An 18,924-nucleotide genomic window follows, 5' to 3' on the forward strand; every position below is an offset into this window, starting at 1 on the left:
TCATTTAAAAATCTTCAGATCTTCAGTTTCCCTTAAGAGTCAATGGAATTTGTTTCTTTTTTTAAAACTCTTTGCCCACTTTGTTGGACTAGAGTAACATACAGAGGGCTGCCAACTTCGACTCAAGTCACATTTCATTTAGTGTGTATCAATTCTATTGTAATACACTCACACACAATAGTGATGAGTGCCTCACACTGTTCAGCATACACAAAAAGCTTTTCTTTACTGTAAACCAATCAAAAGTTATTGTGAGTTCATTTGCATAATCCGTGCAAAACCCATTCTTAGATTGCACCCGTAAATTAATGTGGCACAGAAGGGATTATGTCCTTGGTGGGCAAAGAGTTTACCATCAATTTAATATTACCTGACATACTAGATTTTAAATCTGAATAGTTAAAGCACAATAGTTTACAGAAGGTAGTTTTTTGGGGAGCTTCTTTTCACAGCCTACTGCATACAGTGGCGGACCGTGACCGGAGGAAACAAAGCATTAGAGGGGCACAGCATTGTTCACAACAATACAGTGCCCCTCCCATCAATTGTCTCCTCCGGGTCAAGGTCCGCCACTGACTGCATACATCTGCAACATTGGATAAGCTTTTATATAGAGTGCTCTAGCGATGCATTAAAAACATTTATTTTGGACTGCATCAATTGCCCGAGCAGTATCAGAGCGTATCCCTAAAAAGGATTGAAATCCGACGAATATCCCGTAGGCTCCTTTACAAAATTTGCTATTGAATATGAGAGCATATTCAACAGTTAAATGCGCATGCGCAAATGCGCGAAACATACAACGCGTACAACAATGAAAGCAATGTGATGTGCAGCATAGGGCACAATTACGCTTGATGACGTCATAATGAGCTACATGCAAGTCGCATGTCGAGGACCAAATTTGATCCTATGAAGTGATGATGCCATAATGGGATAAAATGTAAGTGATATGACTTGTTCAATCAAATTGCTCCCTCTTTTTTTAGTGAGTCAAAAGGGGCCTAAGCTTTCGATCCTAGCAGAATCTTCGTCGGAGGCAAAATGACAAACAAATAAAGTGGAACAACCAAAATATAGACCACAGACATGCAACAGCAACACTAGAAACAAGGAGACAAAAAGGGCATTAGAGAGTAGCGATGACCAATCAGGTTAGAGAAGGGGATGAAAGCAAATGAGCAGGCAGACACAAAGGGAAGTTAGTGTAAGGCCAGTGAAAGACCTAAAGCTAAGAGGGATTAAGAAAAATAGGCAGGCAACATCAAACAGGATCTGGAACAAAACAGTGAAAGGGGGTATGAATAAGAGATGAATAACAAGAGAATTAGTGAGAGGTGGGTCAAACAGGTTACAAAGAAAGGCATAATAAACTGGTGCATAAGAGTGGGGGAAAAAGGAAGGAATGGAGAACAACTGAAAAAGTGCAAAAGACATATATGATAAAGCATATACTAACTAAAAGATGAATGTAAGTGTTAACATATATCTATAAGTATATATGTATATAAATATATCCAAAAAGGAATGTATATGATTTTTTTATATTTTTTTATATATATATATATATGGTGTAACTAGTATTGTAAATCCGCTAGGGGTGAGAGGAAAAAACATACATGTACTATATAGTGGAAATAAAACATGTATATATGAAAAAGGAGAAGCATATTGCCTAAAAAGGTAAAGCGAATATAGAGGCTGAGGTTGTATGAGGGGGAATGTATATGAAGAAACTATAGTATACATGTAAATAAGCAAAATAAATATGTAGTAAATCTAAAAGAGGTGAGTGGAGAAGAAAAAAAAATACTACTAATAATAATTAATAAAAATTATCAAATCGCCTGAATAAGGAAGGAAAAATTGGAGCTGAGCTTGTATGAGATGTATGGGAGGAATGTAGAGGAGGGGAAAAATTATATGTATATATATATTGAAAGTGGATAGGAAAGATTAATCAGTCGTTCCCCTCTTGGATGTTCAGGCCATGAGGTTGGGTGGTGCGAAGTCGTCTCATAAAGAACTTCTCTCTGCTAGTACGGACTGAGTCAGGACGGGTACCTAAAGATTCGATGCCCTGTAGCATCATGTCAGTGATGGAGTGGTTTGGAAGGTTAAAATGGCGGCAAACTGGAGTGTCCAGCTTTGCTGTGTTGATGGTGGATCTGTGCCCGTAGAATCGTTTCTTGAGTGTGGTCTTGGTTTCCCCTATGTATTGTACCCTACAAACTCTGCAAGTGATGAGATATACAACATTAGTGGTAGTGTATGTGATGTTGCCCTTAATTTGGTGAGAAAGTGTCGCCCTCGTGAATGTGTATTTCACATATGATGCACCTGTTGTTGGTACATTTGAAGGTGCCATGCTGTATGGGAGAAGAATGGTTAGTGAGGGAGGGCACTTCAGCACAAACAATGAGGTCCCTGAGATTGGGTGGGTGTCGGTATGCTAGGAGAGGAGTATCGGGAACGACCTGTTGGAGACGATCAGAAGTGTGTAAAATGTGGTGGTTATCACACAGGATTTTACGGAGAGGGGGTAGATTGGGATGGAAGGCGGTCACAAGCGGTATTCTGTCAGTAGTCTCCTTGTCACTTTGTGGTTTGAGAACTTCAGATCTGGGGAGAGAACGAACTTTGTTAATTGCCAGTTGGACTGCCCTGGCACCGTGGCCCCTGGCACAGAGATGTCTCTGCAAATTCCTGGCATGGAAGGAAAAATCAGGGTCCTCGGAGCAGATGCGGCGAAGTCTGAGGGCTTGACTGTAAGCGATGCCGGTTTGGCAGTGACGGGGTGGCAGCTGGATGAGTGCAGGTACTGGTGGGTATCTGTGGGTTTAGTGTACAGGGTAGTGGTGATACCGTTAGGCTTTTTCTGGACTGTGACATCAAGGAAATGGGTTTCCTGTTGGGAGAAATCAGAAGTGAATTTGATGGTCCTGTGGAAGGAATTGATGTGGTCAATGAATGTATGGAGGCTATCTTCCTCCCTGGTCCAAATGAAGAAAATGTTGTCTATGTAACGCCACCAAATCCATGGGCGACAGGGGGCTGAATCTAACATCTGCTGTTCCAGCTTGGTCATGAAGAGACAGGCGAATGAAGGAGCCATCTGGGTGCCCATTGCTGTACCGAATATCTGTAGGTAGTGCTTGCCCATGAATGTGAAGTTGTTTTTCGTTAATACATGAGACATCAGAGATTTGATATCGGATATGGGGGACTGGAATGGCCACTGGCGGCCAAGGCTTCACATGATGCTTGGATACCTTCATCGTGGGGAATGTTGGTGTACAGTGAAGAAACATCAAAAGTGCCGATGATCACAGTTTCGGGTATCTGGTCCTTGATGTCATTTAGTTTCCTGAGAAAGTCTGGAGTGTCGTGGATGTAAGAGGGTGCGCGTGAGACAAGGGGTTTAATGTGGTAATCAACAAAAAGGGAGATGTTCTCTGTTGGGGAACCATTTCCTGAGAGGATGGGTCGACTAGTAGGGGAGAGAAATTTGTGGGCCTTTGAGAGATGCTCGTATTCTTTCATGTCATCCAGTGTCGATTGGATCTGTAGGGAGAAATTACAAGTACATGTAGGGTCAGAATCGAGGAGTGCACAGTGAGATCGATTATTGAGATGTTTCATGGCTTCATCTTTTTTTAGTGGGTGGGATAGATGATAATGATTATATTGGATGGCTTTATTTCATGAAATACCAGAAATATTCCACCCGTTAGGGCCAATATTCCACTCATCTGCGTTTCATGGAATATTTTCCCGTACTCTTAGAATATTTCTGGTATTCCATTATGAGCCATCCAATACAATATAATTATTGCAGGGAATGTGAATTCTTTCCAGGGTTCTTTTTTTTTATTTTCTTCGGCTCTTTTGAGCATTTTGAGGGCATAATCGCCCCGTGTAATTCCCCCCCCCCCTGGTTTACAGTACTTACAGGCATGAACTCTCACAGTGCGACTAGCACTCTGCTTTCCGTAGCTACGAGCAACAACCGTGAGGGAGTATTCAAGTCCTGCAGTCGGCAAACCGACACAGGAAGCTGTGAACTCATCATCATCTTGTGGACGAGATGCAACAGAAATAGATGAGGGTGATGCGGTGCCATCAGAGCATGTGATAATGAAGGTATCCACCAAACTGTTAGAGATCGTCCAGGTAGCCGAGATGGCGGTATTGTTAGACGGACCTTCCTTCAGGGCCACAGCATTGGGTACTGATTTGAAAAGGACGGAATGAAACAAATAGCAAACATTATCCAACATTAATAAAAATCTGGTTTTATAGAGTGCAACACCGTCCAAACATGTTCGTGGTGCTAGCCCAACAACAGTTCTCTTCTATATAAACAAGCTACGTAATGTAAACATAATCTACAAATTATTCTTAAATCACTTGAGAGTTAGAAACATATATGCTAAATTAAGAAAATAAAGCAATTACGATTATTAATCATTCATTCAGTCTCAGTTCTTGCAGCTAAAGCACTATTGATTCATATTTTAACTTGGTGCATCCTTCTTTAATTTATTCTTTCTCACACCTTAGAAATGTAAACACTACAAGTATTCATGCTTTTGAATGTAAAAACTCATCACAATCAAAATCGAATTTTTTAATTTTTCATTGAGTGGCCTTTTGGAACCCTTTGTGAACATGTTGCTATCTTTGTGGACAATGTTGCCATCTACATGTACATGTAGATCTATAAAAGACAACTTACGAGCAGTGATGGTGATGTCTGACACTGCACTGCGCTGATTGTTACTGACTGTAGTCACAAACATGGTGTAATTATCTCCAGCAAGTTGAGGACTAGTCAGTGTACAAAATGCTTCCAGGGTATCCGAGGGGTTGACTGTTGATGGTAAAGGGTCTCCTCCATCTGAGCAAGTGACTTCATAGTAATCAAATTCACCAGTGACATTACTCCATGATGCAACAATTTTATCTGTGGTGACTTGGTCAATCTCTTCTGTCAAAGTGACTGCTTCCGGTACTGCAAGAAAAATATCAATATTTGAAAATAAGTACAAAACGTGAAATATAGCGAGACAGATACATTACATGAAGATAGATCTATATTCTTAGATATGTTAATGATAAATAAAATATTTATAATAATAAATAATAACATGAATAAATCTTGGATGGGAGGGGGGCAAAATAGGTCTTTCAGGATCCGAAATCTTATCAGTTCATCCCAATGTTTTTTAAATTAAGTTTAGTTTTTAGTCCACATTGACTTACAGCCTTAAAATCAGGAAGTACATGTACATGTATGGCCGTGTTACAAGGGAGATATAAATGACAAGACTATACCGTTAGCAAAGCTTTACAGCACTCCCCTCACTATCAACATTTAATTACAAATAATCATATAATTCCCTTCAACAGTGCTCATTTATCAATTACAATTTTTTTTCTTATTTGTACAATTTAAATCTAAAGTGAAAAAAAAGTTTAGTTTTGTGAAATACTTCAGCTACATGAATGTAGATCTACATGTATTCATAACAGTCTGGGACCTACGTGTATCAAATCACATTAATGCGAAATCTACCATTGTCAGAAGAAAAAAATCCACACCTCAAAATTCAGTGCATATACAATAAAAGAATTTAAAATAAAAGAATTGAAATAAAAGAATTGAAATAAAAGAATTGCAAAATTGCATAGAATACACAGGTATTTTTATTTCAAAGCAGCTGCAATAAGGAATAAAAATGTGGTTACACATGCAAGAAAACTTCTATATGAAATCATTATCCATTGTATAGGCATATGTATAATCTCCAGCTGTAGAACCCTAAGTTAAAAAAAATGCAATTTTGGTAATACACAAAAATCTTACAATTGTGATGCAACTTGAATGAAAACATTTTAAAGGTCAAATAATGTCAAGAACAGGTGTAATACAAATACACCCTACTATTACTAAACTGTGTGGAGATAAATACAATGAAAATATGCACACAAAAAAAAGGTATTAAAAAATGTAACGAGCACCTGTAATCCAAATGCTTGAATGTAAATATGTTATAATATGAAAATAGATTTGTTGTGATCACAAAGAGAAAAAAGGAGAGAAAAATACCCAACACCTGAAATATAATGATTATGAATTATCATAATCGCTTCTGCATTTCATGAAAGCAAAATAAAGCAATGCATTTAAAGCTGTATGAAACATGAATGTCAGAATCATAGTTTTTAAGCTTTGAGAAGCATTCACCCATAATCCACTGTATAGCAACAACATCTTGGAGTATCCCATTATTGCATGAATGAATAAGTGTGTGCAATGCATTGTGGGAAAAATAGAAGAAAAAAACAACATTCATTGTGCAAATCACAACCATCATTGTAAAAGGTGAAGATGAAAGCAAGGGAGCATTTCAATAAGCAATCTGAAGGAATTCTAGCGTGACTTCAACATGCATATACTGATCAGTGGTGTTTCACAAAAATTATGACTTTGAGTCGCGCACTTAAAAGTCTAGTTGCATGCAGTATAAAAGGTATGACCGCATTGGTCAGATCATGCGAAGAGGTTCCGCACAACTATATTGATCAATAAGATTATAATATGTTCCATTTGTATAGCGCAGTTACTATAATTGCATATACTCTACTGCGCTTGATACTTGGTATCATATTAATTCCCCCCTGCTGTACATGTAGTTGAGCCACCATTTAGGCGCTATAAAAGGAATAAATCCTACCGGGTACCCATTCACCTGACCTGGGTCGAGTGCAACACAATGTGGGTAAATTACTTGCTGAAGGAAAACACGCCATGGCTGGAATACGAACTCACGTCCCTCCGATTGAAAGACGAGAGTCAGAACCACTAGACCACAACGCCCCCAGATTGTGTGTTGCATATCATGTACGCGTCGGCATTTAAGTGTGCCTCTAAGTCATACCTACATGTAAATCTTTGTGAAACACCCCCCAGATGTGAGGTTTAAGTAGATTCTGCTTCACTTTTCAACCAGCCAAAGAACATGACCTTCAATTCTTTATTTAAAAAGAAACCAATTTGAGAAGAAGAGGTATACATATATTATGTATTTCTAACTATTTCTGATGTTGTTTTGGGGATTCTTTTTCCCATATTGGTGTGAATTTCTTTAAGCAGCAAAAAGGCATTTTATTAAGAGAGAAAACAAGAGAAAATTGTTAAATATTGCAGAGTATATCAAGACATGTTATAAAAAGAATGATACTACATACACATCCTTGTCCATCCATTCATTGTATGAACATAATGTACAAATTCAAAAATATTTCATACATTGTAGTAATATTTGAAAGAAAACCACATACATGTACATGTACATGTAAGTGACTATAAAATGCAAACTATAATAACAATACATGTATAAACACACTATATGCATTCAAAATAGTTACAACACAAAAACATTTTTTGAGAAAAAAACCCATAAACTGTACAAAAATATAATGAAACAAAGGGAGTAATCTGACAATAATGGTAATGGCAAGACAACAGATAATTATATAAATAAGGTACAATAAAGAAAAGTATGTGTTAGCCATATATATAAAATTGAATTATACAACATGTGACTTTAATTCAAATGTCAGAAAATGGTGAAAGATCATCAAAAACAAAAACAAAAATCATTCTAGATACCTTTATGTCCCCAAGGAAACCTGATAATTCCACAGTAAGTGGACACTAAAATTCAACTTTATTTAACAACAGATCCAATAACCATGCTATGGAATAAAGCATCGTCCGGATAATGAACTGTTGTGTGGATTTAAAATACCAATTAAATTTCATCATAGGCTTGGTTAAAGCAGATTTCTTTCTACCTCCATGGTGAAGGTCAACAATGGCACGTAAGTTATTGTGTCACATTTACACTTTAATTATAATGCATGGCATATATATCACAGTACATCTGAAATACATACACTGTGTCGTGATAATGGCCTGATACTTTAAAAGAATTTACCAGGAATGATTGCACCACAGTAATAAATGTAAACAGGAAAGTAACTTACAATGTAAATAATACAGTAATTATGCACACCGTCACAGAACTTATATGGGTAATAATGCAGTGGGGTATGGTATTGATGAACATACAAATATGTTATTACCACAGCATTACAAAAAATATATATATTGTTGAAAGTTGACCACAGGTAAATTGTGAAACAGTCCATGATGACATTGAAGTTAGATTGATAGTTGAAACTGTGTCATATTGTACATATGCATTACCACAGTATTCCACACTTCTATCATGCAAAGTTTTCACTTGAAAAAAATAAAAACATAATGTCACAATTGTCTGTATATATTGAAATGTTTATCACAGTAATGTAACAACAAAGAATAAAACCATGGTATAGTCAACATAAACATACTAGAGGTATACATGTATATTGCACAGTAAAATCACATACAGTATTTAAGTTCCTGTAGACTTTGATATCGGTACTGTCATAAGAAAGTTGCACTAAAAAAGATGTGATGGTAAAAATGAATGCTCCACTGATGCTGATATATCTTGTGAGCTCACAAGTGCAATTCATATAGCAGATGTAAAAATTAGAACTTTACGTACATGTATGTTTAAAGGACAAGTCCACCCCAACAAAAAGTTGATTTGAAAAAAAGGAGAAAAATCCAACAAGCAAAACACTGAAAATTTCATCAAAATCGGATGTAAAATAAGAAAGTTATGACATTTTAAAGTTTCGTTTAATTTTACAAAACAGTTATACATGTATGCACATCCTGGTCGGTATGCAAATTGGCAGACTGATGACGTCCCCCACTCACTATTTCTTTTGTATTCTATTATATGAAATATGAAATATTCTAATTTTCTCCTCCTTGTCAAGTGAAACAAAGTTTTATTTCTCCCTGAACATGTGGAATTACCATTATTTTAACAGTTTATGGTTACGTTTAGTTGTTCCTTATTGTCAAATCTGTAAAAATTGAAATATTGTATTATTCAAACAATAAAAAATGAAATAGTGCGTGATGGACATCATCGACTCTCTCATTTGCATATCGCTGAGTTGTGCATTTGACTGTTTTGTGAAAAATAAGCGAAACTTGAAAATGTCATTACTTTCTTATTTTACATCCGATTTCGATGAAATTTGCAGCGTTGTTTGTTTGATTTTTCTTTATCGATTCAAATAAACAATTTTCTTGGGTGGACTTGACCTTTAATACCGCAAACCCCATGTGTGGTGATGCTATGGCCCGTATTCTGAATTCAGGTTTAACTTAGACCATGGTCTAACTCTGTACTAAAATTATGGGAAGCCAAACGTTTCAAAATTTTGTTTACAGTGACTGCTTCTCATGTTAACTGTGCTCTTCACTAATTATTTAATGGTGAAGACAATTGTCATATTTATCTTTCCTAGGCAGTTTGTAATGTTTTGGGAGTCAAATGAGCTGATACATTGAACCTCTAATGTTAGAGATTTATGTAACAACTGGCTTTCCACAGTTAAATCACAACTTAAAACCAGAGTTTAAATTAAACCCAACTTCAGAATACAGGCCTTAGAGTAGAAAAGAAAGGTGCTACATGACTCGTACTCCTGCCAATAATCGCACAATGATAATTTCCCCCACTAAACTAATTAAGTTTGCCAGGTAAGAAGGGTGGATACTTTTTGCTAAATTATGTAACAAGGTAGAAATAATGACATCAATAGGTCAAACCAGGCTGAATTGCCAAGGTCGAACAACCATAGTTGAACCACAGTTGAACCACAGTTACAAAAGCAGTTACACAAGCACAGTTGAACCACAGTTGAATAGCCATGGTTAAACCACAGTTGAATAGCCATGGTTAAACCGCAGTTAAATAGCCATGGTTAAACCGCAGTTAAATAGCCATGGTTGAATCACATTTGAATAGCCATGGTTAAACCGCAGTGAAATAGTCATGGTTGAACCACAGTTGAATAGCCATGGTTGAACCACAGTTAAATGACCATTGTTGAACCACAGTTAAATAGCCATGGTTGAACCACAGTTGAATAGCCATGGTTAATTCACAGTTGAATAGCCATGGTTGAACCACATTTGAATAGCAATGGTTGAACCACAGTTGAATAGCCATGGTTGAACCACAGTTAAATAGCCATGGTTGAACCACAGTTAAATACCGTGGTTGAACCACAGTTAAATAGCCATGGTTGAACCACAGTTGAATAGCCATGGTTGAACCACAGTTAAATAGCCATTGTTGAACCACAGTTGAATAGACATGGTTGATCCACAGTTAAATATCCATGGTTGAACCACTGTTGAATAGCCATGGTTGAACGAGTTGAACCACAGTCAAACAACCACAGTTGAACTAAAGTTAAACAACCATTGGAGAAATAACAGTTTAACAACCATATTTAACCATAGTTGACCAACAGTTGAACAACCACAGGTGAAACTGACACAACTGAAATAACCAATTGTGTATTGACATACATGTAATCTAGTGAACATCATTGTTAACCCATCTTTGAATCTTCTACATGTACCTCTAGAAAAGGAGCGAATGTGGCAGAAGCTAATGAGTGATTGCCATGTTCCCATATTAAATATCTTCCATCTACTCACAAGCAGTAAGGACAATTGAAGCTGAGTTTCTCTGCGAGTTACTCAAACTCGTAACTGTCATCGTGTAATCAGCTCCTGGAGTATCTAACCCCTCACAAGAGGCAAGGTACCCCATGCCTTGGACTGTGGCGATCGTCCCGTTGCCACCACTGCACAGAATCTCAAATTCTTCCACAACGCCTCCAGGAAACTGCCATGTTGCAGTCACAGAAGTTGTAGTAGAGTTTCCAGGGATAAGGTCAACATTTAGTGGTACTGTGTTTTGGTTGTGAAAGAAGTAATACACATATTATGGTACTGTACTTATGCAAATGAAGAATCAAATCCTAAGAAAGTACAAGAAACAAAATGAATTTCAAGAGCATATTCTATCAATCTTAAATACAAAGTAATCTAAAACTTCATTATTTTTCTTCAAAGAGCAAGCAACAATGATGATAAAAGAAATGACAAATGAGAATTTCTAATCAATCTTGATTAATATTGCCACTGAATATCAGAGGTTGGATCATCAGGTAAAAATACAGTACAGATTTAAGAGTTAAAGGAAATGTACAACTCAGATTTCAAAATTAAATTTTTACAGAATAATATCAATTTTAAACATTATTCCAACAAATTCACAAGTCCATTATAGAAATAAATCAAATTATATATTCTAATGATGCTTCACCATGTACTTTTATGGTATTCTAGGTGTGAGGCCAAGTAAGACATCTTGGGTTCTATTGACACTTACAAGCTGTGAGTACGATGCTTGCTGAGTTTCTCTGTCCGTTGCTAACACTCGTAACAATCAAGGTGTAATTATCTCCTGGTGTATCAAGTTCTTCACATAAGGCAAGATATCCCATGCCTTCAACACCACTCATCATTTTAGTTCCGTTGTTGCACTCAACTTCAAACTCATCTACAACACCGCCAGGAAACTCCCATGTTGCACTCACAGACGTTGTGGTAGAGTTACCGGCAACTAAGTTGACACTTAGGGGTACTAGAAGTTGATATGTATGGAGATAGTTTGATTGTCGGTTATTGGGAGGAATTAATGAGGTGGTTTTTTACACTAAGAATGAAAATTAAATGTGGATATGAATTGATTGAAATTAGCAAATGCATATTTAGAAGAGTAATTTTGGGGAAGATTCTATTATTTTTAAATGATTGCTGAGTGTGATTTTAATAAGAAAGAAAATAGTTATTGTTTGAAAAGCAATTCTTGTTCTTCCTCAATAAAAATCAACATACATTGTATGATATGAGTAATTCACAATGTTGTTAAAAAATATAAGTAATGGAATGTGGAGCATTGTAGAGGAAATTAAGTTGTCCCTATTTTCTTATACTGTTGTAGTTTAATAAGGAAGATTTAAAGCAAGATAGAGATTTAAAAAACAATTGGTTTATGTGTTAAAATGATTTTAAACTAATGTTGGATGAGATGTATGATAGTGAAGAGATGAGTTTATGATGACTGATATCTTCAGTAATCATAGCAAAGCTTTCTCCTTGGATCACTTACAAGCTGTGAGTACGATGCTTGCTGAGTTTCTCTGTCCATTGCTAACACTCGTAACAATCATGGTGTAATTATCTCCTGGTGTATCGAGTTCTTCACATGAGGCAAGATATCCCATGCCTTCAACACTACTCATCATTTTAGTTCCATTGTTGCATTCAACTTCAAACTCATCTACAACACCTCCAGGAAACTCCCATGTTGCACTCACAGACGTTGTGGTAGAGTTACCGGCAACTAAGTTGACACTTAGGGGTACTAGAAGTTGATATGTATGGAGATAGTTTGTCGGTTATTGGGAGGAATTAATGAGGTGGCTTTTTACACTTAAGACTGTCAACTTCACCCATGTCCACATTTCATTCACTCTATCCATAACCTTTCAAAGTTATGATGGCACTTCAACAATTACCCCAACATGGCCTAAGTTTATTGACCTTAACTGACCTTTGACTTGGTTTTGTGACCTGAAACTCACAGGGGATGTTCAGTGATACTTGATTACTCGTATGTCCAAGTTTTATGAACTAGATCCATAAACTTTCAGAGCTAGGATGGTAATTTAACATATACCCCCAACACGGCCAAAGTTCATTGACCTTAAATGACCATTGACCATGGTCATGTGACCTGAAACTCAGGCAGGATGTTCACTAATACTTGATTAACCTTATGTCCAAGTTTCATGGACTAGATCCATAAATTTTCAAAGTTATGATGTCATTTCAAAAACTTAAACTTCGGTTAAGATTTTGAAAATAATTTTCCCAACATGGTCTAAGTTCATTGACCCTAAATGACCTTTGACCTTGGTCATGTGACCTGAAACTCATGCAGGATATTCAGTAATACTTGATTGACCTTATGTCCAAGTTTCATGAACTAGGTCCATATACTTTCTAAGTTATGATGTCATTTCAAAAACTTAACCTTAGGTTAAGATTTGATGTTGACGCCGCCGCCACCGTCGGAAAAGCGGCGCCTATAGTCTCGCTCTGCTATGCAGGCGAGACAAAAAACCATTGGTTTATGTGTAAAAATAATTTTGAACTACTGTTGAATGAATATGGAGATGTATGATAGTGAACAGATGAGTTTAGGATGACAGATGTCTTCAGTTATCATAGCAAAGTTTTCTCCTTGGATCACTTACAAGCTGTGAGTACGATGCTTGCCGAGTTTCTCAGTCCGTTGCTAACACTCATAACAATCAAGGTGTAATTATCTCCTGGTGTATCGAGTTCTTCACATGAGGCAAGATATACCATGCCTTCAACACTATTCATCATTTTAGTTCCATTGCTGCACTCAACTTCAAACTCATCTACAACACCTCCAGGAAACTCCCATGTTGCACTCACAGACGTTGTGGTAGAGTTACCGGCAGCTAAGTTGACGCTTAGGGGTACTAGAAGTGGATATTGTATGGAGATAGTTTGACTGTCGGTTATTGTGAGGAATTGGTTAAATGGTTTCTGGCACTAAATGTATCTACATGTAGGAATCATAGTTCAATGTAATTAGGAATTGGCTTACACAGCCAGATATATTCACAGAGATTTTTTTCTCTTTATTCCTCATAAGATGTTTAGCAACGAAATAGGGCGCCAATTATCTAAGAGTTTTTTATCACCCTTTTTATACAATAAGGTAAGTATGCCCTGTCTTTGTGTACAAGACATCTGTTTCTTTTCATGACCTTCATTGAGACTATCAATTACCATATATTTGATTTCCTCAAACTAAGTTGACGCTTAGGGGTACTAGAAGTGGATATTGTATAGAGATAGTTTGACTGTTGGGTTATTGTGAATAATCGATGAGATGGTTTTTAAAACTAAGAATGAAAATTGAATGTGGTTATGAATTGATTGAAATTAGCATAATGCATATTTAGGAGAATAATTTTGGGGACAATTCTATCATTTTTTTAATGATTGCTGAGTATGATTGTAATAAGAAAGAAAAGAGTTATTGATTGAAAGGCAATCTTTGTTCTTCATCAATAAAAATCAACATACATTTTATGATATGAGTAATTCATAATGTTATTCCAAGATATTAGTAACAGAATGTGGAATATTGTAGACACAATTAAGTTGCCCCTATTTTCTTATACTTTTGTAGTCTAATAATCAAGATTTATAGCAAGATAGAGAGAAAAAACAATTGGTTTATGTGTAAAAATGATTTTAAAGTACTGTTGGATGAATATGTAGATGTATGATAGTGAACAGATGAGTTTAGGATGGCTGATGTCTTCAGTAATCATAGCAAAGTTTTCTCCTTGGATCACTTACAAGCTGTGAGTACGATGCTTGCTGAGTTTCTCAGTCCGTTGCTAACACTCGTAACAATCATGGTGTAATTATCTCCTGGTGTATCAAGTTCTTCACATGAGGCAAGATATACCATGCCTTCAACACTACTCATCATTTTAGTTCCATTGTTGCACTCAACTTCAAACTCATCTACAACACCTCCAGGAAACTCCCATGTTGCACTCACAGACGTTGTGGTAGAGTTACCGGCAACTAAGTTGACACTTAAGGGTACTAGAAATAGATATTGTATTGATATAGTTTGATTGTCAGTTAGTGTGAGAAATTGATGAGATGGTTTTTTACACTAAGAATGAAAATTCAATGTGGATATGAATTGATTCAAATTAGCACTATGTATATTTAGAAGAGTAATTTTGGGGACGATTCTATTATTTTTAAATTATTGCTGAGTGTGATTTTAATAAGAAAGAAAATAGTTATTGTTTGAAGAGCAATTCTTGTTCTTCCTCAATAAAAATCATCATACATTGTATGATATGAGTAATTCACAATGTTGATAAAAATATTAGTAATGGAATGTGGAGCATTGTAGGGGAAATTAAGTTGTCCCTATTTTCTTATACTCTTGTAGTTTAATAAGCAAGATTTATAGCAAGATAGATATAAAAAAACAATTGGTTTATGTGTAAAAATGATTTTAAACTAATGTTGGATGAGATGTACATTTATGATAGTGAAGAGATGAGCTTAGGATGAGTGATATCTTCAGTAATCATAGCAAAGTGTTCTCCTTAGATCACTTACAAGCTGTGAGTACGATGCTTGCTGAGTTTCTCTGTCCGTTGCTAACACTTGTAACAATCACGGTGTAATTATCTCCTGGTGTATCAAGTTCTTCACATGAGGCAAGATACCCTATGCCTTCAACACTACTCATCATTTTAGTTCCATTGTTGCACTCAACTTCAAACTCATCTACAACACCTTCAGGAAACTCCCATGTTGCACTCACAGACGTTGTGGTAGAGTTACCGGCAAATAAGTTGACACTTAGGGGTACTAGAAGTTGATATGTATGGAGATAGTTTGATTGTCGGTTATTGGGAGGAATTAATGAGGTGGTTTTTTACACTAAGAATGAAAATTCAATGTGGTTATGAATTGATTTAAATTAGTATAATGTACATTTAGAATAATTTGGGGGACAATTGTATTATTTTTAATGATTGCTGAGTATGATTGTAATAAGAAAGAAAAGAGTCATTGTTTGAAAAGCAATCCTAATTCTTCCTCAATAAAAATCAACATACATTGTATGATATGGGTAATTATCAATGTTGTTCAAAGACATTAGTAAAAGAATGTGGAGTATTGTAGAGGAAATTAAGTTGCCCCTATTTTATTATACTTTTGTAGTCTAATAATCAAGATTTATAGCAAGATAGAGAGAAAAAACAATTGGTTTATGTGTAAATATGATTTTAAACTACTGTTGGATGAATATGGAGATGTACATGTATGATAGTGAACAGATGAGTTTAGGATATCTGATATCTTCAGTAATCATAGCAAAGTTTTCTCCTTGGATCACTTACAAGCTGTGAGTACGATGCTTGCTGAGTTTCTCTGTCCATTGCTAACACTCGTAACAATCATGGTGTAATTATCTCCTGGTGTATCAAGTTCTTCACATGAGGCAAGATATTCTATGCCTTTAACAGTACTCATTATTTTAGTTCCATTGTTGCATTCAACTTCAAACTCATCTACAACACCTCCAGGAAACTCCCATGTTGCACTCACAGACGTTGTGGTAGAGTTACTGGCAACTAAGTTGACACTTAGGGGTACTAGAAGTGGATATTGTATGGAGATAGTTTGACTGTTAGGTTATTTTGAATAATTGATGAGATGTTTTTTTATAATAAGAATGATGATTTAATGTAATAAGGAATTGGTCAACATTAGCAGATATATTAGAGAGATAATCTTACTGTTATCTCTGATAGGTGATTGTGATTACCAGAAGCCACAAAAATATCTAGCATTGTTTGAGAAGAAATTTAAAAAAAATAGAAGCCCTCTATGATTCCAAAGTTAATAAATCAAATAAATAATTCCTGATATTTCAAATTGAATGTAATTATTTTAGTGCACATTCAAACAAAAATAAAGTTGATTCTTCAATTAAAAATCTGTTTAAACTCCATTCATCCCATCTTACTTGCCCTTCCTGTTTTTACTGTTCTAATCTGCATATTCATGTAATAATCATTATTTTTAGAAAAATATTTTGTCAATACATAATATCAATTTCAAATTATTATGAGGATGATGATATTAATGTTATGAAGGTGAAAAGATGAATTTAGGATGACTGATGTCTTCAGTAATCATAGCAAAGTTTTCTCCTTGGATCACTTACAAGCTGTGAGTATGATGCTTGCTGAGTTTCTCTGTCCGTTGCTAACACTCGTAACAATCATGGTGTAATTATCTCCTGGTGTATCAAGTTCTTCACATGAGGCAAGATATACCATGCCTTCAACACCACTCATCATTTTAGTTCCATTGTTGCATTCAACTTCAAACTCATCTACAACACCTCCAGGAAACTCCCATGTTGCACTCACAGACGTTGTGGTAGAGTTACCGGCAACTAAGTTGACGCTTAGGGGTACTAGAAGTAGATATGTATGGAGATAGTTTGATTGTCGGTTATTGGGAGGAATTAATGAGGTGGTTTTTTACACTAAGAATGAAAATTCAATGTGGTTATGAATTGATTTAAATTAGTATAATGTACATTTAGAATAATTTGGGGGACAATTGTATTATTTTTAATGATTGCTGAGTATGATTGTAATAAGAAAGAAAAGAGTCATTGTTTGAAAAGCAATCCTAATTCTTCCTCAATAAAAATCAACATACATTGTATGATATGGGTAATTATCAATGTTGTTCAAAGATATTAGTAAAAGAATGTGGAGTATTGTAGAGGAAATTAAGTTGCCCCTATTTTATTATACTTTTGTAGTCTAATAATCAAGATTTATAGCAAGATAGAGAGAAAAAACAATTGGTTTATGTGTAAATATGATTTTAAACTACTGTTGGATGAATATGGAGATGTACATGTACATGTATGATAGTGAACAGATGAGTTTAGGATATCTGATATCTTCAGTAATCATAGCAAAGTTTTCCCCTTGGATCACTTACAAGCTGTGAGTACGATGCTTGCTGAGTTTCTCTGTCCATTGCTAACACTCGTAACAATCATGGTGTAATTATCTCCTGGTGTATCAAGTTCTTCACATGAGGCAAGATATCCCATGCCTTCAACACCACTCATCATTTTAGTTCCATTGTTGCACTCAACTTCAAACTCATCTACAACACCTCCAGGAAACTCCCATGTTGCACTCACAGACGTTGTGGTAGAGTTACTGGCAACTAAGTTGACACTTAGGGGTACTAGAAGTGGATATTGTATGGAGATAGTTTGACTGTTAGGTTATTTTGAATAATTGATGAGATGTTTTTTTATAATAAGAATGATGATTTAATGTGATAAGGAATTGGTCAACATTAGCAGATATATTAGAGAGATAATCTTACTGTTATCTCTGATAGGTGATTGTGATTACCAGAAGCCACAAAAATATCTAGCATTGTTTGAGAAGAAATTTAAAAAAAATAGAAGCCCTCTATGATTCCAAAGTTAATAAATCAAATAAATAATTCCTGATATTTCAAATTGAATGTAATTATTTTAGTGCACATTCAAACAAAAATAAAGTTGATTCTTCAATTAAAAATCTGTTTAAACTCCATTCATCCCATCTTACTTGCCCTTCCTGTTTTTACTGTTCTAATCTGCATATTCATGTAATAATCATTATTTTTAGAAAAATATTTTGTCAATACATAATATCAATTTCAAATTATTATGAGGATGATGATATTAATGTTATGAAGGTGAAAAGATGAATTTAGGATGACTGATGTCTTCAGTAATCATAGCAAAGTTTTCTCCTTGGATCACTTACAAGCTGTGAGTACGATGCTTGCTGAGTTTCTCTGTCCGTTGCTAACACTCGTAACAATCATGGTGTAATTATCTCCTGGTGTATCAAGTTCTTCACATGAGGCAAGATATCCCATGCCTTCAACACCACTCATCATTTTAGTTCCATTGTTGCACTCAACTTCAAACTCATCTACAACACCTCCAGGAAACTCCCATGTTGCACTCACAGACGTTGTGGTAGAGTTACCGGCAACTAAGTTGACACTTAGGGGTACTAGAAGTAGATATGTATGGAGATAGTTTGATTGTCGGTTATTGGGAGGAATTAATGAGGTGGTTTTTTACACTAAGAATGAAAATTCAATGTGGTTATGAATTGATTTAAATTAGTATAATGTACATTTAGAATAATTTGGGGGACAATTGTATTATTTTTAAT

At 35.6% G+C, this 18,924-nt stretch overlaps 1 protein-coding gene across 1 annotated transcript in view; it reads right to left on the reverse strand.

Annotated features, from left to right (window-relative positions):
• LOC129283071 (receptor-type tyrosine-protein phosphatase beta-like) overlaps nt 1-18,924 on the reverse strand; it is a 100,729-nt gene that overhangs the window by 58,426 nt on the left and 23,379 nt on the right. The window contains exons 12-23 of the mRNA XM_064113748.1: nt 18,505-18,759; nt 17,675-17,929; nt 16,878-17,132; nt 16,048-16,302; nt 15,257-15,511; nt 14,468-14,722; nt 13,321-13,575; nt 12,171-12,425; nt 11,388-11,642; nt 10,649-10,903; nt 4,739-5,014; nt 3,953-4,231 (exon numbers count right to left, since the gene is read on the reverse strand). Of these exons, the coding sequence (XP_063969818.1) occupies nt 3,953-4,231; nt 4,739-5,014; nt 10,649-10,903; nt 11,388-11,642; nt 12,171-12,425; nt 13,321-13,575; nt 14,468-14,722; nt 15,257-15,511; nt 16,048-16,302; nt 16,878-17,132; nt 17,675-17,929; nt 18,505-18,759 (3,105 nt within the window). The remainder of the gene's footprint in view (nt 1-3,952; nt 4,232-4,738; nt 5,015-10,648; nt 10,904-11,387; nt 11,643-12,170; nt 12,426-13,320; nt 13,576-14,467; nt 14,723-15,256; nt 15,512-16,047; nt 16,303-16,877; nt 17,133-17,674; nt 17,930-18,504; nt 18,760-18,924) is intronic.

The sequence above is a fragment of the Lytechinus pictus genome, chromosome 19, assembly GCF_037042905.1.
Source record: "Lytechinus pictus isolate F3 Inbred chromosome 19, Lp3.0, whole genome shotgun sequence".
NCBI lineage: Eukaryota > Metazoa > Echinodermata > Echinoidea > Temnopleuroida > Toxopneustidae > Lytechinus > Lytechinus pictus.